Source organism: Ciconia boyciana, chromosome 13 (genome assembly GCF_034638445.1).
Source record: "Ciconia boyciana chromosome 13, ASM3463844v1, whole genome shotgun sequence".
In the NCBI taxonomy this organism is placed as follows: Eukaryota; Metazoa; Chordata; class Aves; order Ciconiiformes; family Ciconiidae; genus Ciconia; species Ciconia boyciana.
This window is the reverse complement of record NC_132946.1, coordinates 826,697-842,061: the sequence shown is the minus strand read 5'-3', so window position 1 is coordinate 842,061 and position 15,365 is coordinate 826,697. Positions and strand designations below refer to the sequence as shown.

The window sequence follows — 15,365 nt, the reverse complement described above, 5'->3', positions numbered from 1 at the left end:
GTACTGTGTCACGTGTGTGGTTCTGCTAAAAATATCCCTGACCAGGAGATTGGGATGTTTTTTCCTCTTTTGGATAACAACCTTTTCATTATTAAATGAATGTGGTGACTTTTGACTCCGTTCTCGCCAGCGTGTGCTCGGTCTGCACGCCAGCGAGGGGAGGAGCTGCCGGAGGGGTGGAGGGAAATGGTTTACCCAGCCAGCCCACGCCCACAGCGTACGCTTCCACGCCACGAAAACTTGCGTGGGCTTCCCACAGGGGCAGGCGGCGGCGGGCAAGGAGCAACGGCGAGTGGATCTGCTTCCCGCTCGCAGCGGAGCGGAGCGAGAGTCCATGGCTGGCACCGGGGAGCTGGAGCAGTGGCTCAGTGAGTGGGGCTGGGGGCCAGGGGCCCCGACTGGGTGGGCACCGGAGCAGCTTCAGCTCCGTAGAGAAGGGTCCGTCTCCTCCACGGAGCCCTTTCAGGGTGATGTTCGTGGGTGCTGTCTTAACCTGCTGCATCTCTCCTGCTCCCCATCTCCCCTCCCCATCCTCAGCCCCAGTCCTGCCAAAGCTGTTTGAGTGCTGGACCGGGGAGTGGATAAAGCCAAAAAAGACTGTTTTCCTCAGTTCAGAGCTTTGGGATGGGCACTCGTGCAGCCCTGTTGCAAAAGGGTAAACCGTGCCTGTGTTCCAGCACGGCGAGGTTTGCAGTCCGGTTCTGGGAGAGCTGCCTTTAAATGCTTTTTAACAGTTTCTCGTGCTCTGTGCTGAAAGCAACATCGCGCTGTTGCTGCTTTCAACTCCTCAGTTTGTGCCTGACTTTGTCTCTTTAGGAGTGTGTACTCGGGACTGTATTTTTAGGCAGATTTTAGTAACAGCTGTTTCCTGCTCATCCTGTGTCTTCCATTTCTGCCTCTTTTACAAAAAGCCCTAAAGCGGCTGGTGCAGTGCGAGGTCTGAGCCGCTTCCTGCCTTGTGCCGCTCGCTTACACGCCTCTCGCACTGAGGCTGTTTTTTCTTTCTTTATGATTTTTTTTTTTCCTGTGTAAGATAAAGCCACTGACCCAAGTATCCCCGAGGAAAACTGGGAATGCATCCAGCGGTTCTGTGACCAGGTGAACGCCGACATAGAAGGGTAAGGCAGACAGACGGCTCTTTGTATTTGCTCTGGGCTGTGTGTCTGGCTCCGAGCTTCTCTCATGGCTGCGGGGGGGAATGGGACCTGTAAGCCGCGGGGTGGGCAGCCTGGAGAGACAGCTGGGAGCGCTCGCTGGGCTCTGCTGCTCCTGAGAGTGCCTGTGCAAGAACGGGTAAATCAGCTGCAAAGAGGTGTACGCCAGCGTGGTGGAGCTGATGTCTAGGAACGGGCCCTGACACCCATTAGTGCAACCCACGCGGCAGCAGGTCCTGCCGCCGTGCCCTCCCACCGTGGGAGACTGGCCGAGGACACCTGCGTGGGGTTCTGCAGGGAAGCCCTGAGGGAGCTCAGCCTCGGCTTTTCCTTTCAGAGAGGTGGGAGATCTCTGCTGGGACTTCCCTGCCTTCCAGCTGACAGTCTGGGCTCCGTGGGAAGCAGCAGGAACTAGTTAAGCAAATGGCCTGTCAAAGCTTAGTGATCGTCTCTTTACGCAAAGACCTGCGTACGCAGAGCCCGGGTCTGGGACCCGTCTCCCCCAGCAGCGCGTGTGCGAGCCGTCAGCAGGCTGGGTCGGGCTGTGAATCACGGCTCCTGTGACGGCAGAGCCAGCTCCATCTCCCCGTGCTTGCCCAGGGAGAGCCCCCAGCCCCTCCCAGCTGGCTCCCTCCGAGGGGACAGCCCCTCGCCATGGCTGGAGGACAGCAGTGGGGTCACACACGCTGCTTCAAGCTGCTTCTCCCAAGTAACAAGCGATAGGACGAGAGGAAACGGCCTCCAGTTGCGCCAGGGGAGGTTTAGACTGGATATTAGGACATTTTACTTCACTGGAAGGGTTCTCAAGCATTGGACCAGGCTGCCCAGGGCAGTGGTGGAGTCCCCATCCCTGGAGGGATTTAAAAGCCGTTTGGATGAGGTGCTGAGGGCCATGGTGTAGTGGTGGGCTTGGCAGTGTTAGGTTTACAGTTGGACTCGATGATCTTAAAGGTCTTTTCCAACCTATACGATGCTGTGATCTCTCGCCCCTCGTGCATGTGTGCGTGCCCCAGGCCAGCGCTCTGCCAGAGGAAGGCTGCCTGATGTAGCAGGTTGTGAATCCGGCAGTTGCTCTTCTCTGCAGGACAAAATTAGCAGCATTTGTTTTTCCTGGGAACTTGTGTGCTGTCTGACTTGCTTCTGCTACTCCCCAGCCCATCGCTTGCACCGAGGCTGCTGGCACATAAAATACAGTCACCTCAGGAGATGGAAGCTCTCCATGCTCTCACAGTAAGTGCTTTCATCCACGTGCAAAGAGAGGCAAGTTGGAAATAGAGTTTGGGGGGTAGAGACAGTGTAGCTGTCTCTTCTTTTCCTCTTAGATGTCTCTCCCTTTCTCTTTCTCTTAGATGTCTCTCCCTTTTAACTTTCCATTGCACAAGGAATACAGAAACCAGGGTATAACGGAGGGAGTAACCGCTGTCGTTCCTTCCCATGTCGTTCTGCTGAGGTGTTTCAGTGGTCTGCAGCTCTTGCTGTTTGGCCTGTGGTCCCACCACAGGGTCAGTGGCCCAAAAGTTATTAATGATGGGTAGAACAGAGCAGACAGCAGACGGTCTTAAACCTGCTGCTTAAGAAGGTTGCATGAAGGAAAAATACACGTTCTTGCTGCACAACTTCCTCAGTATCTTGTATTTGTGAGTGTAGTGCCAGAAAGTTCTTAGATTTAGTATTATAATGGCAGTTAAGATAGTTATGAGGTTTTTAAGAAATTCCCCGAGACCTGTGTGTACAGTTTCTGTTTGGTACTGTTTTGTTTTCTGCAGGTGCTAGAGACCTGCGTGAATAACTGCGGTGAAAGATTTCACAATGAAATAGCAAAATTCAGGTTTCTGAATGAGCTGATTAAAGTGCTTTCCCCAAAGGTAGGTAGTCACGGTTATGCTGGACATAGCAGGTAGGACATACTGTTTATTTCATGCTGGATATGAATACTTAGAATTAATCTCACATAGAAGTAGAGCAGAATTCGTTCTGTGCCTCTAAGCACAAGGACTGGATGTGAATCCCCCTGTAAAAGATGTGAGCCAGGGGCTCTTTCTGTGAAAAGCTCTTTCCTTGTGGTTTCTCCCAACTCTGCTGGGACAGTCAGATGCTCTGGAGGAACTTGAAATTGTTCCTGTGGCCCCTTTGCCTCTCGGTGATTTACAGACCTTTGGCTGGGGAAGCGGAGAGGACAGAGGTGCCAGGAGCTGCCCAGAGCCTCTCCCGTGTCGTCTTATGCTCTGTCCTCACGCTCCGGCTGCTCTCCTTCCTGCTTTCCCCTGGCAAAGGTTAGCCTGGGTTTGGGTCCTGTTCGTGGGGCAGGATCAGCTTGGGTAGCGGCGGGGGGACTGGACTTCAGCAGCACCGGCGCAGCGCTCGCTCCACCGTCGCCTGACGGTCCTGCGCCCGTGCACCCCTCTGGGGTCCTGCTGAGGGTGTCCTGAAAGCCGGGCAGTGACAGCCCTGGCTCGGGGGAGCGGGAAGGGACCGGCTGTAGCTAACGTGGAAGCTGTTAGTCCCTTCCTGCTGCTCCGCTTCCTGGCTCGCAACGTATTCATTCAATATATTCAATATATTCATTCCTGCTCCCTGCTGTGGAGCAGTTACTTTGCTTCTGAGTGCAACCGCTGCCTCCTGAGAAGAGGAGCAGCTGTCAGAAAGGAGAAGTTGAGTCTGAGAAGCTGAGCGAGCTGTGAGTTCAGAGTGGATGCGCTGGGTCCCCTGGCAGTGCCTCTCATGATGAAAAATGGAGACCTGTTTTATCAGAGGCTGCGTGATCTTCATGCCTCGCTCCTCTCTGCATCACACAGCCGGCCTGGGACTTTCTTAAATACCTTTCTCAGCAACGCGGTAATCGATTCCCCTTTTTAGTGGGTCCTGCACACATTTACCGCTTGTACAGGCTTCATTTTTCATTACATCACCTCGATTGCAGAGGTGCAAAAAGCTGATTTCAGAGAAATGTTTAACCGAGCAGCAAAACCTCTTCTCTCGGTGCCAGGTTTGGTAAAGGTGTTTCAGTGAAACAACAAAGTTTAAAGAATGTATCACTACAGAGAGTTTTGTTGGCTGTTTTGACAAAACAGGTATCATTTTATGAGTTTAAAATGCCTAGTGTTTTGGAGGTTTGTGTATGGCTTTTATCATTCTTCCTGACGTTTTTATAATACATAAAAGTGAGTGCTTGTAGGCAATAATGAGAGAAATCGGAGAAAATGTCCGGATGCTGAAAAAAGACAATAGCTTTCGTTTCTCATTTTGTTCAGTTTTCATTTGTCTGGCTCTGGCTGAGGCCAGTGGTGCTGTTTGCATTGCAAGCAGTTAAGGAAAGTATTTAAAGTCAAGCACAGAACTGTTTTCACTTAAGTAAACCAACCTACTTTTGGTTTTGGATTCAATAACTGGTCAGAGAAGTTTTGAAGTGGTTTCATTTTGATTGTCATATAGTATTTACGTGATTGTCATATAGTATTTATGTAATTATCATACGCTTAATGGCGTTCCTTGTATTTACAGCCACAGCTATACACGCTGTTTCCTATACCACAAGATACGCGGTTGGCACCACTGTGAACAGAGTGTTAGGAATCCATCTGCTGCTTGCTCTCAGCACCAAACAACTTGGGGCTAGACCCATGTGCCAGATCTGGCACTAATTCTTTGGTTTTAATCTGTTTTGTCTTGCTTCACTTTTTTGTTTTGTTTTCAGTACTATGGAACCTGGTCTTCAGAAAAAGTCAAGTCAAGAGTCACAGAAGTAATATTCAGTTGGACAGTCTGGTTTCCTCAGGAAGTTAAAATCCGGGATGCTTATCAGATGCTGAAGAAACAAGGTTTAGTTCTGTTATTTCAGTTTCCTTTTTAGCCTTCCAAGTCACATGGTTTCAGACCACAGATATCTGTCCTCTTTAATTTGTGACTCAGCTTCTTTCATAAAATGTTGTGCGTAAGGGAAAAAGGACAAAGGCCACACTGACAAGGCTGTTTGGGTACTTAAGGATGCATGTAACTGTTTGAAGAGATTTACCAAAGAACAGCCAAAGATCAGGCTAGCCTTGCGGCCTCTGCTCACACAGTGCTCACCACTGTTGCGCAGGGAAGAGGCACAGGACAAACGCAGAGTCATCTGTGCCCTGGAATACTCTCCCAGGATTATGAGGGATGGGTTCAGAGAGATCCTGAGCTGGACTTTTCATCCATTCCATCACATTTAATAATAGTCCTTAATGGTATTGTCATCCAGAAATTTGCCCAATCCCGTCTTGTTATCCCAGCTAATAAGTTTCATCGCTTAACTAAGAAAATGCCAAAACACTTTCTGCAGAAGCTCAGGGGAATTAGGGAATTTATTGTTAAATGCTTCCCACCAGGCTTGCTTTGTGCATCTTTGAGCATCAAATGGCTTTGCAAGCCGTCCCCCGAGTCCTGCTGTGGAAAGCTTCCTCACCATCACTGCCTTTCCTTTGTGCGGCTGCTGCTGCGGGCAGGGGTGCTGGGCAGGGGTGCTGGGCAGGGGTGCAGGGGTGCTGGGCAGGGGTGCAGGGGTGCTGGGCGAGGGTGCAGGGGTGCTGGGCGAGGGTGCAGGGGTGCTGGGCAGGGGTGCAGGGGTGCTGGGCAGGGGTGCTGGGCAGGGGTGCAGGGCGAGCAGGGGTGCTGGGCAGGCAGCTCTCGGGGACCGCTGCCCATCCAACGCCTGCGTGGTCAGCGGCTGCTGCTGCTGGAAGCGCTGGCTGGAGGGGCAGGAGGGGGACGTCCACAGAATCACTGCTGACGTTAAGGGCTCCTTTGGGACTCGGTTGCGTGTGTTTGGTGCCCGACACTTTATGGCCGTACTGATTGTGGCAGTCCTGCGTGCTCCGAGGTCAGTACTGGTGTGCTCCCACTCCTCTTGCTAAGGGAGAATTTTAGCGATTCACCCAGAGGGAGCTCAGCACACCCGGATTTTATTTTCTACCCTGAAAATCTCATTTGGCCTGTGCTTAATTCAAGGGAGAGAGGGAAGTCTTTTGTCTGGGTGTGTGCTAAGGTAACTCCTTGCTTCTCCATCTCATTCTGGAAAGTTCTGGGGAGGGGTGAAGGAAATAGGTGCAAAATCCAATGCATTGTTGAGCATTGGTGTTTCAACAGCTCAGGCATCACTGAACAAATATCGTTACCCGTTCCAGGGATTGTAAAAGAAGACCCCAAATTGCCAGAAGACAAAATTTTACCTCCCCCTTCTCCGAGACCTCAGAATTCTATTTTTGACAAAGATGAAGAGAAATCTAAGGTAAACCTTAGGGTTTTCAGGCCTACCCCCCCACTCTGATTTGTACTGATGAGAAAACAGGCTCAGTCATATTTTGGGAGCTTTTGCTGTTTCAGACAGAGTATCTTCCAAATAATGCTAATACTTCTTGCTGTGCAGGAGCCAGAGAATTCTTTGATGCTTTGCCAGAAATTTTTGCTTAGTAAAAAGTGAAGCTTTTTTACAGAAAAATATCAGTTTCTATTAAATTTTCCCGAGGGAGGGCTTCTCCGGGTCTTACAGAAGTTCTGCAGAGCCAGAGAGTTCCTACTGCCAGAGAGCCAAACTGTGTGTGCAGGCAGCTGTAAGAGGCAGCTGTATAATCAGGACGAGATTATGGGACACGAGCCCACGTATTTCCAGGATTATGGAAACCATTACGACTGGGTGTCTCTCAATATCTGCTCTTATGTGGTGTGTGTCTGCAGTACCGTGCCTAGAGACTGCTGCTCACTGCTGCCCAATGCTTTCCCCTCAACAGCTCTTAGCAAGGCTTCTAAAGAGCAACCACTCTGAAGACCTGCTGGCTGCCAACCGTCTGATCAAGAGCATGATTAAAGAGGTGGGAGCTCCTTGGGTCAGAAGCTGTGTCTGCAGCCGGGGAGGGTGGGAGGGGACTGGGCAATTCAGTTTTTGACAGCGGGCCCTCTATCCCTGACCCCCGTAGTGCCTGCCACCTTCTTGGTATTAAAGGGAACACCAAGAGGTGGCAATGGGAACCTTGCCGCGACGTCAGTCTCAGGGGAACTGTTTAAGCTGCCCCAGAGGAGGGACGATTTTCAATATTTGTTATTTTGAAGATACAGTGTGGGATTGTTTTGTTTTGTTTCCCTAAAATATGCCATTGCCAGGAAGAGGGAGTATTTATACGCAGGAGCCTGTATGGCAGAAGACTTCCACTTCAGTGGGATCCTGGCAGTAGTACCGCATTAGTGATAGAAAGTTTCCAAAAATAAACTCAGTTCCCAGGTGGAAAAAAGCCACGCCTGTAGAGAACTGCCTCTTTTCTACAAGCAATGTGTGTGTGCATGCCTGGTGCATCTTTTCATTTTCCATCTGAAAGGGCACCCCAATTCTCTGCATAAATAGGAGATTTGGTCTGGTTTAACGAAATCCCTGCAGTTGTTCTGAGAGTGTCCTTCTGTATGGCAGAACCCACCAACTCCCAGCTCTAATTTTGAAGTCTTACTCGTACCAGTGGTGAGATGAATTCTTATGCACGTGCCCGGCTGCCCCGAGAAGGGCAGGAGGTTTCCATCTCCACCCTTGACAGGGAGGTGCGGTGCAGCACCGATGCTGGAGCTGTTGGGGGGTGAATCCTTACCCGCGCTGCTTTGTGCCTCCTCTACCTGCAATAAGATATTAGTAGGAAGCAACTCCCCAACAAGTGTGATCCAGAGTCACCCAGCCAAACGCGTGCACTGGCTGTCTTAGCCAAATCATCATCTATTTTATTTCATTTTTCATCAAAGGAACAAGAAAAGTCGGCTAAGGCATCCAGAAGAGTGAGTACCATCAGTGAGGTTTCCGAGAATGTTAAACATATGGATGAATTACTGGAAAACTACAAGAGACAAGAATTATCCAAATCTGACCAGGAGACGCTACAGGTAAATGCTCTTTTTCCTGCATAAGAGGTTCTTTTGACTGCCGTGGCTGGGAGGGCCCAGAGCAAGGGGATTCAAAGGGCAGCACGGTGCACTCCGCTTCTGCCAGGGAAACAGCATTACCACAGCAAATATTTCCAACATATTTGATGAATAACCATCCCTCCCGTCAGTGTAGTGGAAGTTGGAATGGAACCGTCTCCTGCTGTGCCGGTTTGAGTTTCTGTCCAGGTTAGCTGCTGCTCTTGTGGTATCTTCTGGGGAAATGGTTCTTCCTCCAGCAGTGGCAGAACACGCGGGAATCCCCTTGAGCCTGGGCATGGTTAGGTGGGTGGGATGAGATCTGACCAGAGAAGCTGAAAGCTGTGGATTCTTCAGCTTGTGCTATGGTTTCTGTGATTCCCCTCTTTCTGCTCCAAGTTCCCTGGTCTGCTGCTGCTTATAAGCATCAGTAAATTGAGGAAACATTTGATGGCACTGATAGGGCTGTCCAAATAGCTTTATGGCCTCCAAATACCTGAAACTCCGCTAGGATGCCTACCAGACTCTCAAATTAAAAAAAACTTTAGACAACTGAATTTTTGTAGGTAAGAACTTCTTCTGTGGCTGTATGTGACAGCAGAGTTTGGAGTTAGATCCCTTTGGGGAGGGCTGCTGCTGTAGATGGAAGAGACCCTACTTTCAGACTGGAAAAGCGGCTGCCTCCGTGCCTCCTCGCTTCCTAAAACGCCGAGAAGAGAGCCGTAATCGGCTTTGCATTGCCTGATGGTAGTTGCAACTGACGGTCGTAATGCTTCCCTCCGAGTGCTATTCACTCCTGGATACTTTTAAATTGAGTAATTTTACACTGATCTGCCTTACACCTGTATGCAGAGAGAGGATGCGATTGCTGCGAAGATACCAGCAAAGCCTCCTCGTTCCAGTGGCTGTGCTTCCAGGCCACTGCGGGTTTCTGAGAGTGCAGCAACACGCAGCATTGATACCCTTTGCCTGGACCTGGGCAGAAAGTGCATCTTCCTGTTCTAGACGTAGCATCAATTACAGGTGGTCAGGGGACAGAGAAGTGTGAGAGTGTCTGGGATCTCCTGAGCAATGACGTGAAACGTTTCCTTCCACAGACTCTGTTTCAACGCTGTGAGAAGCTCAGGCCGCTGCTCTTTCGCCTTGCCAGTGAGACGGTTGATGACGACGAGGCTCTAGGTAAGAGCCAACGCTGACCTTGGATTTCTTTGTGGTTAGGTTTGTCTACCTTTCCTTTGACAAGTGGGGTATGCTCTTCCTCTGAGAGGGGGAATGCTTAGCTGCTACCCTGGTGATGGCAAAGTTTTCCACTTTCACCTTTAAACCATGGCCATGGGAAGTGGCGTAAGTCTCCTCCCACTCCTCTCCAAGGAAGCTATTAATTTTCACGTGGAGCCCAGAATTAAACAGTGAATCCAGTTTCTTCCAGCCAAGGTGGTTTTCAGAGTTTTTGGAGTTCTGATGTTCAGAGAACTGAAGGCTTTTGAGGTCTTTTCTCTACAGAGAGTGAAGTTCTCTCTGTCTATCAACACAGAAGGGAGAATATTTTTTAAATTTCTTAAGTAATACGCTGAGGAGGGTCATATGAGCAGAATCTTTGAATTCCACAGTTGTGAAATTTAGCCCTTCCCAGAGGATTGCATTTCACAGTCTTGTCCGTATACGTTGAAAACCTGACTGAAGTGATGTCTCGCTGAACAGACATCTTAAAGAGCAACCGTAAGAGCTCAGCTGTGCCTCAAACATTGCGTTCATACCCATGAATGCCAGGGTTCTTCCGCTGCGGAGTGCTGGATTACAGCCTCAAGTACACTCGGAAAACTTGCGGAGAACAACGAAGTGCATAAGAGATGGCAGGAACTATAAGTACTTTAGAGATAGGATCAGATTTCAAAGTGATCTCGGTAAATGAGAGAGGCCCGAAATCAGCAGATGTATGTGCAAAATGCTGCACTTCAGAAAATGGAATGAAAAACTAGCCAGGATCTTAACGCAGATTGCCCCGCTAGACTTCGCTCCAGGCAGGTCCTTAGATGAACTGTACCTTTCTTGTGAGCAGTTTGGAGAGTGCCGTGGAACTGACCCTCGTGTTAGAATATTAATATTTTGTTTCTTCTCTTGTTTTCCAGCTGAGATACTGCAGGCCAATGACAAGCTCACACAGGCGCTCGGACAGTACAGGCAGGTTGTAGCCAGCCATGAAAATGGTGGTGGAGGAGGTTCAGCCACCGGCTCCGCTGATGCACCAGGTAAAGAGCATCCTGCAGCGTTCCACAACAGCTCTGCTCCTGCATGTCCTGTATGAGTGGAGTTTGGAAGGGAAGTGCTTCTCGGAGAATAAATGTGGAGAAAATCCTCTACCACAGGAAAACTATTATGTAACCATCATTTTCTTTTACGTATGGTTGATAGAAAATATTCCCGAAGTTCTTCACCTCTGAGTCCTTTTGGGCATGCCTGTACCCACAAATACACCGTTCCTTTCAGGAGGTTTCTCTTTAACTCTTTCTGCTGTTCCCAAAGCATGCCGGACAGCCCCAAGGCGCATGAAGAGCTATACACTGATTGACTTCTCCGAACTGGAGGCGACGTCCCAGTCTCCTACAGACCACGTTGCAAACACAGCCACTGCCTCCCGCCACGGCAGCACAACCTCTACCTGTCTGCTCGATGAGGAGTTGAAGTCATTAGGTTTGTGTGTGCAATTCAGTACAGTGTTACCCTTGTTACTAGGGTTCGTGGCGTTTAATAAAGATAGGAGAACTTTGACTTTAATGTCGGTCCTAAGAGAAAGTAGACCCTTTCAGCCAGAGTTCTAAGTTTTCAAGAATGTAGTTTCTTTAATGGTGTTGGACTGTAGTCAAACTGCTGTTAGACAACAAAGGAAGAACCTATGGAAAACCCTTGTTTTCTGTAATTGATCGGTGGCATTTTGGCATCTTTCTTAGGTCTCGGCGACTCTCCTGTTGTGCAGAAACCACCACCTGATTTTGGCTTAGCAGAGGGGAGTGATCCTCAGGTATGTTAGTCTGTAAGGTACAAAGGACAAAAATCAGACAGGATTCTTGATCTCCCACCTTTCTCTGGCAGCCTTTGCTAATGCCACTCTATTCTGATGGGAAACTGGAATCCTCCTGCTCTGCAATGAATTTCTCGGTTGCAGTTTGCAACCAGATTACTCATATTTATTACTACTTTCAGTAGTGTTATTAAAAAATGAGATTGTTTTCAGTGGAACAGGTCTGATTTTTGCTGAGGTTCTATAGCATGACCCAGAGGTGCCTTATTTTTCAGACTGCTGTACGCAATGGATATAGTGAAATCGTAAGTGCTGTGCAAACGCTGGGGCTGCAGGAGAGCTGGGAAGACGGCTGCTCAGAGAAGAATGAATTTCAGGGCCTGGTTGATCAGCTCTCTCCGCCACCCAGGACCAAGACATTATCTTTGTAAGCAAACTCTGCATAATACAGTCCGACTTTGGAGATGAGGAATACTGTTTTACAGCAGTGAGGTTTAGGAAAAACCTTTCAACTGCAACTGGTTAGGGATGGCGAGCTATCCATCTGCGCGTTGGCTCTCAAGCAGCAGTTATGCACCTGTTAAGTGCACTTTATGTAATGGCACTCTGGGACCTTCCAAGGGTCAGAAACGTGGGGAGACAAATCCCATGGCTTAGTAACGAGGGGATCTTGAGCTAAAGAACAAAAACCTTACAGTCAGGTCTTCTTATAATAACCTGTGACTCAAAAAATACTTTCCCCAGCTTTCTTCAGGCTGTGACAAAGTAGTTTCCAGGCATTCAGTGGAAGCCTAACAGTTTGTGAACCAAATGAATCATCCACAGATCTTCAGAGCACGTGACTGTTACGATACGCTTATCCAGTCTGCCATAATACGGGCCAAGAAATTCCACTGGTGATTCCCAGCCTCCTGCATTGTCTTTGAGCTAGAACTTATTTTAATCTCACTGACTAGAGCTCCAGAGAGTCTGTGCATGGGCAGAGTAGACTTCCAAAGCCCTGAAATGGTTTCACATTAGTAACAGAAATCAAAGGCTGCCTTAATGAATGCTGAAACAGCAGCTTCTTCCATATAAAATAGAGACAGTTTTTGAATTTCTCAAGAACTCAAGAGCGTGTTAGCTTGTACGTTCTTTATACCTAAAAGTGATGAGGGATTGGGAACACAAAATGGACGCAGCAGAAGATGGTAAATACCATGCAGTCTCCCCAGTTAATATAAGCTTTCTACATGCTTTTCTTTCCAGGGATTTATCACCAATGAAATTGCCCTTTCCAGATCTTCCAAATAGCTCAATGGCAAATACTTCATTCTCCAGCCTAGGCTACGAGCTGAAGCCTGCTGCCTCTTTGCATCCAGCTTCCCATGACGCTTCTCTAGAAAACCTTTTTGTCCCTTTAATTTCAATTACACCGAGTAAGTGCAATGATCTCTGTGCCCCAGCTCTGCTTACTAGAGGCTTACTAGAGCTCTTCTGTGATTTTTGCAGGGGAGCAAGCCAAAGTAGCTTCATGCTGTGGGGGTTGGCTGGAGAAAAGTAATGACTATTCTATGAAGGACTTCACATATCTGAGAATTTGAGCTAGTGCTAGGGATCGTACCATGGAAATGTCCTTGTCCTCCCTACTCAGTAGTCAGGAGTCTCCTGCCCTGGCTAACCTTTGTGATGTGCTTTTAAACTGTTTGCCCTTAGCACCTTTAATCAGGCTTCAAGCAATTCTTCTCCAGAGGCTTAAAAGATATCTATGGGTGGGAGCTGTCCCGCTTCCTAAAGCAGAGCTGTTCTTTCCACCTCTGCTTTTCGATTCGACACTGGATGGCCCGGCCCTGCAACCACTTCACGGAGCGTTACCCTGGGCGCGTGGCACCCCAGTGTCTCGGAGCAGGGCACGTCCTGTTCCGAGGACAGCAGAGCCTTGGCCATGGCTACTTTTGGAAGAGGACAGGTACAAGGACGTTCTGACCTGATCGCCTTCCGACTTCAGTCTCTCAAGTGAAGGATTTCCCAGGTTTTGGAAGAGCTGGATGGGGGATAGTCAGATGTGGATTTATCAGGCACTGGTGATAAAGGGCTAAGTCCTGTGTGTGCCAGAGAGTTACATTTTGCTTTTCCCATCGTATCTCTATTGGATTCGTACCTGACATCTCTAGCTGACTGTTGAAATCCGAGCTGCTAAATCTCTAATTTAGACATTCCGATTCCTTTCCCTGCCCTAGAGGCGAAATGTAAATCACAGGCAGGTGCTGTATGCTGCTTGGTCTGTGAGTTTGCTGGAGGAAGTAAAAGTTTGTATGCATGGTTCCTTTCTGCTGTTCCTTATCCTGCCTTTGCTGTTCTGCCCTCAGAAGGGAGGGGGATCCATGCTTTGTTTCTGATTCTCCTTTTGTCTCCGGCAGGCAGTATCTGTCCACTTACTGTGTACGATAGGAATGGTTTCAAAGCTATGCTCCACTTCTCCAGAGACCCGGCTCCTGGCCGACCAGATGTGCTGGTGCTGGTTCTTTCCATGCTGAGCACATCAGCTCAACCAATTAAGGACATAGCGTTCCAGGCTGCAGTCCCAAAGGTGAGAAGCCTATGACGAGTAGCAGAGAGCGCGACTACTGAGAAATGTCCCGAGGAGAAGGTTCGCCATTTCTTGCTTAGGATTTGCCTTGCTCATTGGAAATTGCGTGGCTCGCTTCCCCTGAACGGTGAGCCTGTTGTATGGTGGTGCCTGTGGCCCCGGTGCCTGTTTCACAGAGTATTTCCCTGGCCTTGAGACAACTAGACAGGGCTCCAGACACGCTGCGTTAGCCTCCTGGGTAAGGCACTCGTTCTGCCTGTGTACATGCAGCACAGAATTGTCTATTTAGGAATATCTGCCTTTAGATGTAGGCTGTGGACAGGCATGCTTTTCATTAAATGACAAAATCTGGCTGACGTATCTTTAACCAGCTCTGTGGCTTGGGAATACTCCCAGCCCTTTTTCAGCGTTGACCAAAAAGCATTCCCTTTGTTTTCTCTTTCAGACCATGAAAATAAAGTTACAGCCAGCATCGGGCTCCGAGCTGCCAGCCTTCAGCCCTCTTCTCCCCCCCGCGGTGGTATCCCAGGTCCTGCTGCTCGCCAATCCGCGCAAGGTACGTGCGGTGGTTGAGGATCCCGTGCTGGTGGAGCACGCGGAATGTCACTGTAGCGGGTGGGGTGTTTGTAGGAAAGACAGAGTATTTATTAGTGGGGAGATGCAGGGGAGACAGAGCAGTCTGGGCTGTGCTGGGAAAACATTTTTCCCACTGAAACAGCTTTCCAGAGCTATAATCTGAAGGATCGAATGGGCGGTTGCTGCAGGGGCCTGCACAGTTCTGCTTCTGTCTACCTGCAGTGATGGCACCTGGTGTAGACACTGTGCAGATGTTTGCAACTGATGGAACATGAGGCCACGCAAGGCACAAGCGATGGGTGGCAGTTCTGTTGCATTGATGAATAATTATGAGACTGAAGATTTGGTGTAAGGAATCCTCTGTCCCTGAGAAGGTTGGCCAGACCTGGATTGCCAAGCATGCCCTTGAGTAGCTTGCACAGGTCTCCCAGGCACTCCTCACGTATCTTACAAGGATCCAGGTCTTGTTCTGTGCGGAGCTTCCGCATGGCTGAAGCGTTACTGTCCCCTTTCAGAGAGCGATTCACGGCAGCAAGGCTGCCGGGGTAAGGCTGAAGGGGACCCAGGAATCTGCAGCGGTGACGTCCCCCTCTCTCTGTTCCTTTCTCTCATAGGATCCCATCCGACTGAGATACAAACTAGAGTTCACGCAAGGCGTGCAGCCCTTCAGTGAGGTGGGAGAGGTGACTGGCTTCCCAGAAGCAGAGCTCTGGGGCAGGAGCTGAAGTTGCCATATTGCCTTAGCGGTGGATGGGGACGGACTGTGTGCCAGCAATGCCGGCCTGGACTCCGCAGTGGCTCCTTTCCTCGGGATCCGCCATCTCCTCCTTCCTTTTGGTTTCTGTGCGGGTGTCTGGCAGGAGGAGCGTCAACTGGCTGCTCTTGCCACGGCCTTTTTCTGATGCTGCTTTACAGGAGACTGCTGTAGAGCCCTGCGGCCTGGGAGCCTTAATGCTTCTTCCATACAAGTGTTTCCTGCTGCTTTCTGGGCCAATTTTCTCTCTTCCCCATTACTTTTTCTTTGTCAATTAAAAAAAAAAAAAAGGCAAACTGTTGTGGTTTAGCCCCAGTTGGTAACTAAGCACCACCCAGCTGCTCACTCACCCTCCCCCCCGGTGGGATGGGGGAGAGAATCGGAAGAGCAAAA

General features: G+C 49.5%; 1 protein-coding gene across 2 annotated transcripts; it reads left to right on the top strand.

Annotated features, from left to right (window-relative positions):
* The first annotated feature begins 65 nt into the window (after positions 1-65).
* Positions 66-15,238, top strand: GGA2 (golgi associated, gamma adaptin ear containing, ARF binding protein 2). 2 transcript variants are annotated; one of them, XM_072878001.1, is made up of 17 exons: positions 66-368; positions 1,034-1,118; positions 2,309-2,384; positions 2,921-3,019; positions 4,849-4,972; positions 6,305-6,408; positions 6,908-6,988; positions 7,899-8,036; positions 9,152-9,233; positions 10,184-10,303; positions 10,578-10,745; positions 11,003-11,073; positions 11,349-11,500; positions 12,322-12,491; positions 13,473-13,642; positions 14,088-14,198; positions 14,833-15,238. In XM_072878001.1, the coding sequence occupies exons 1-17, from the start codon at positions 335-337 to the stop codon at positions 14,941-14,943; spliced, it is 1,896 nt and encodes a 631-aa protein (XP_072734102.1). In that variant the 5' UTR covers positions 66-334; the 3' UTR covers positions 14,944-15,238. The 2 variants fall into 2 exon arrangements, 1 of the variants encoding a protein (XP_072734102.1); XR_012044927.1 differs by lacking the exon at positions 14,833-15,238 and having other exon boundaries at positions 13,537-13,642; positions 14,088-14,194.
* The last annotated feature ends 127 nt before the right edge of the window (positions 15,239-15,365 follow it).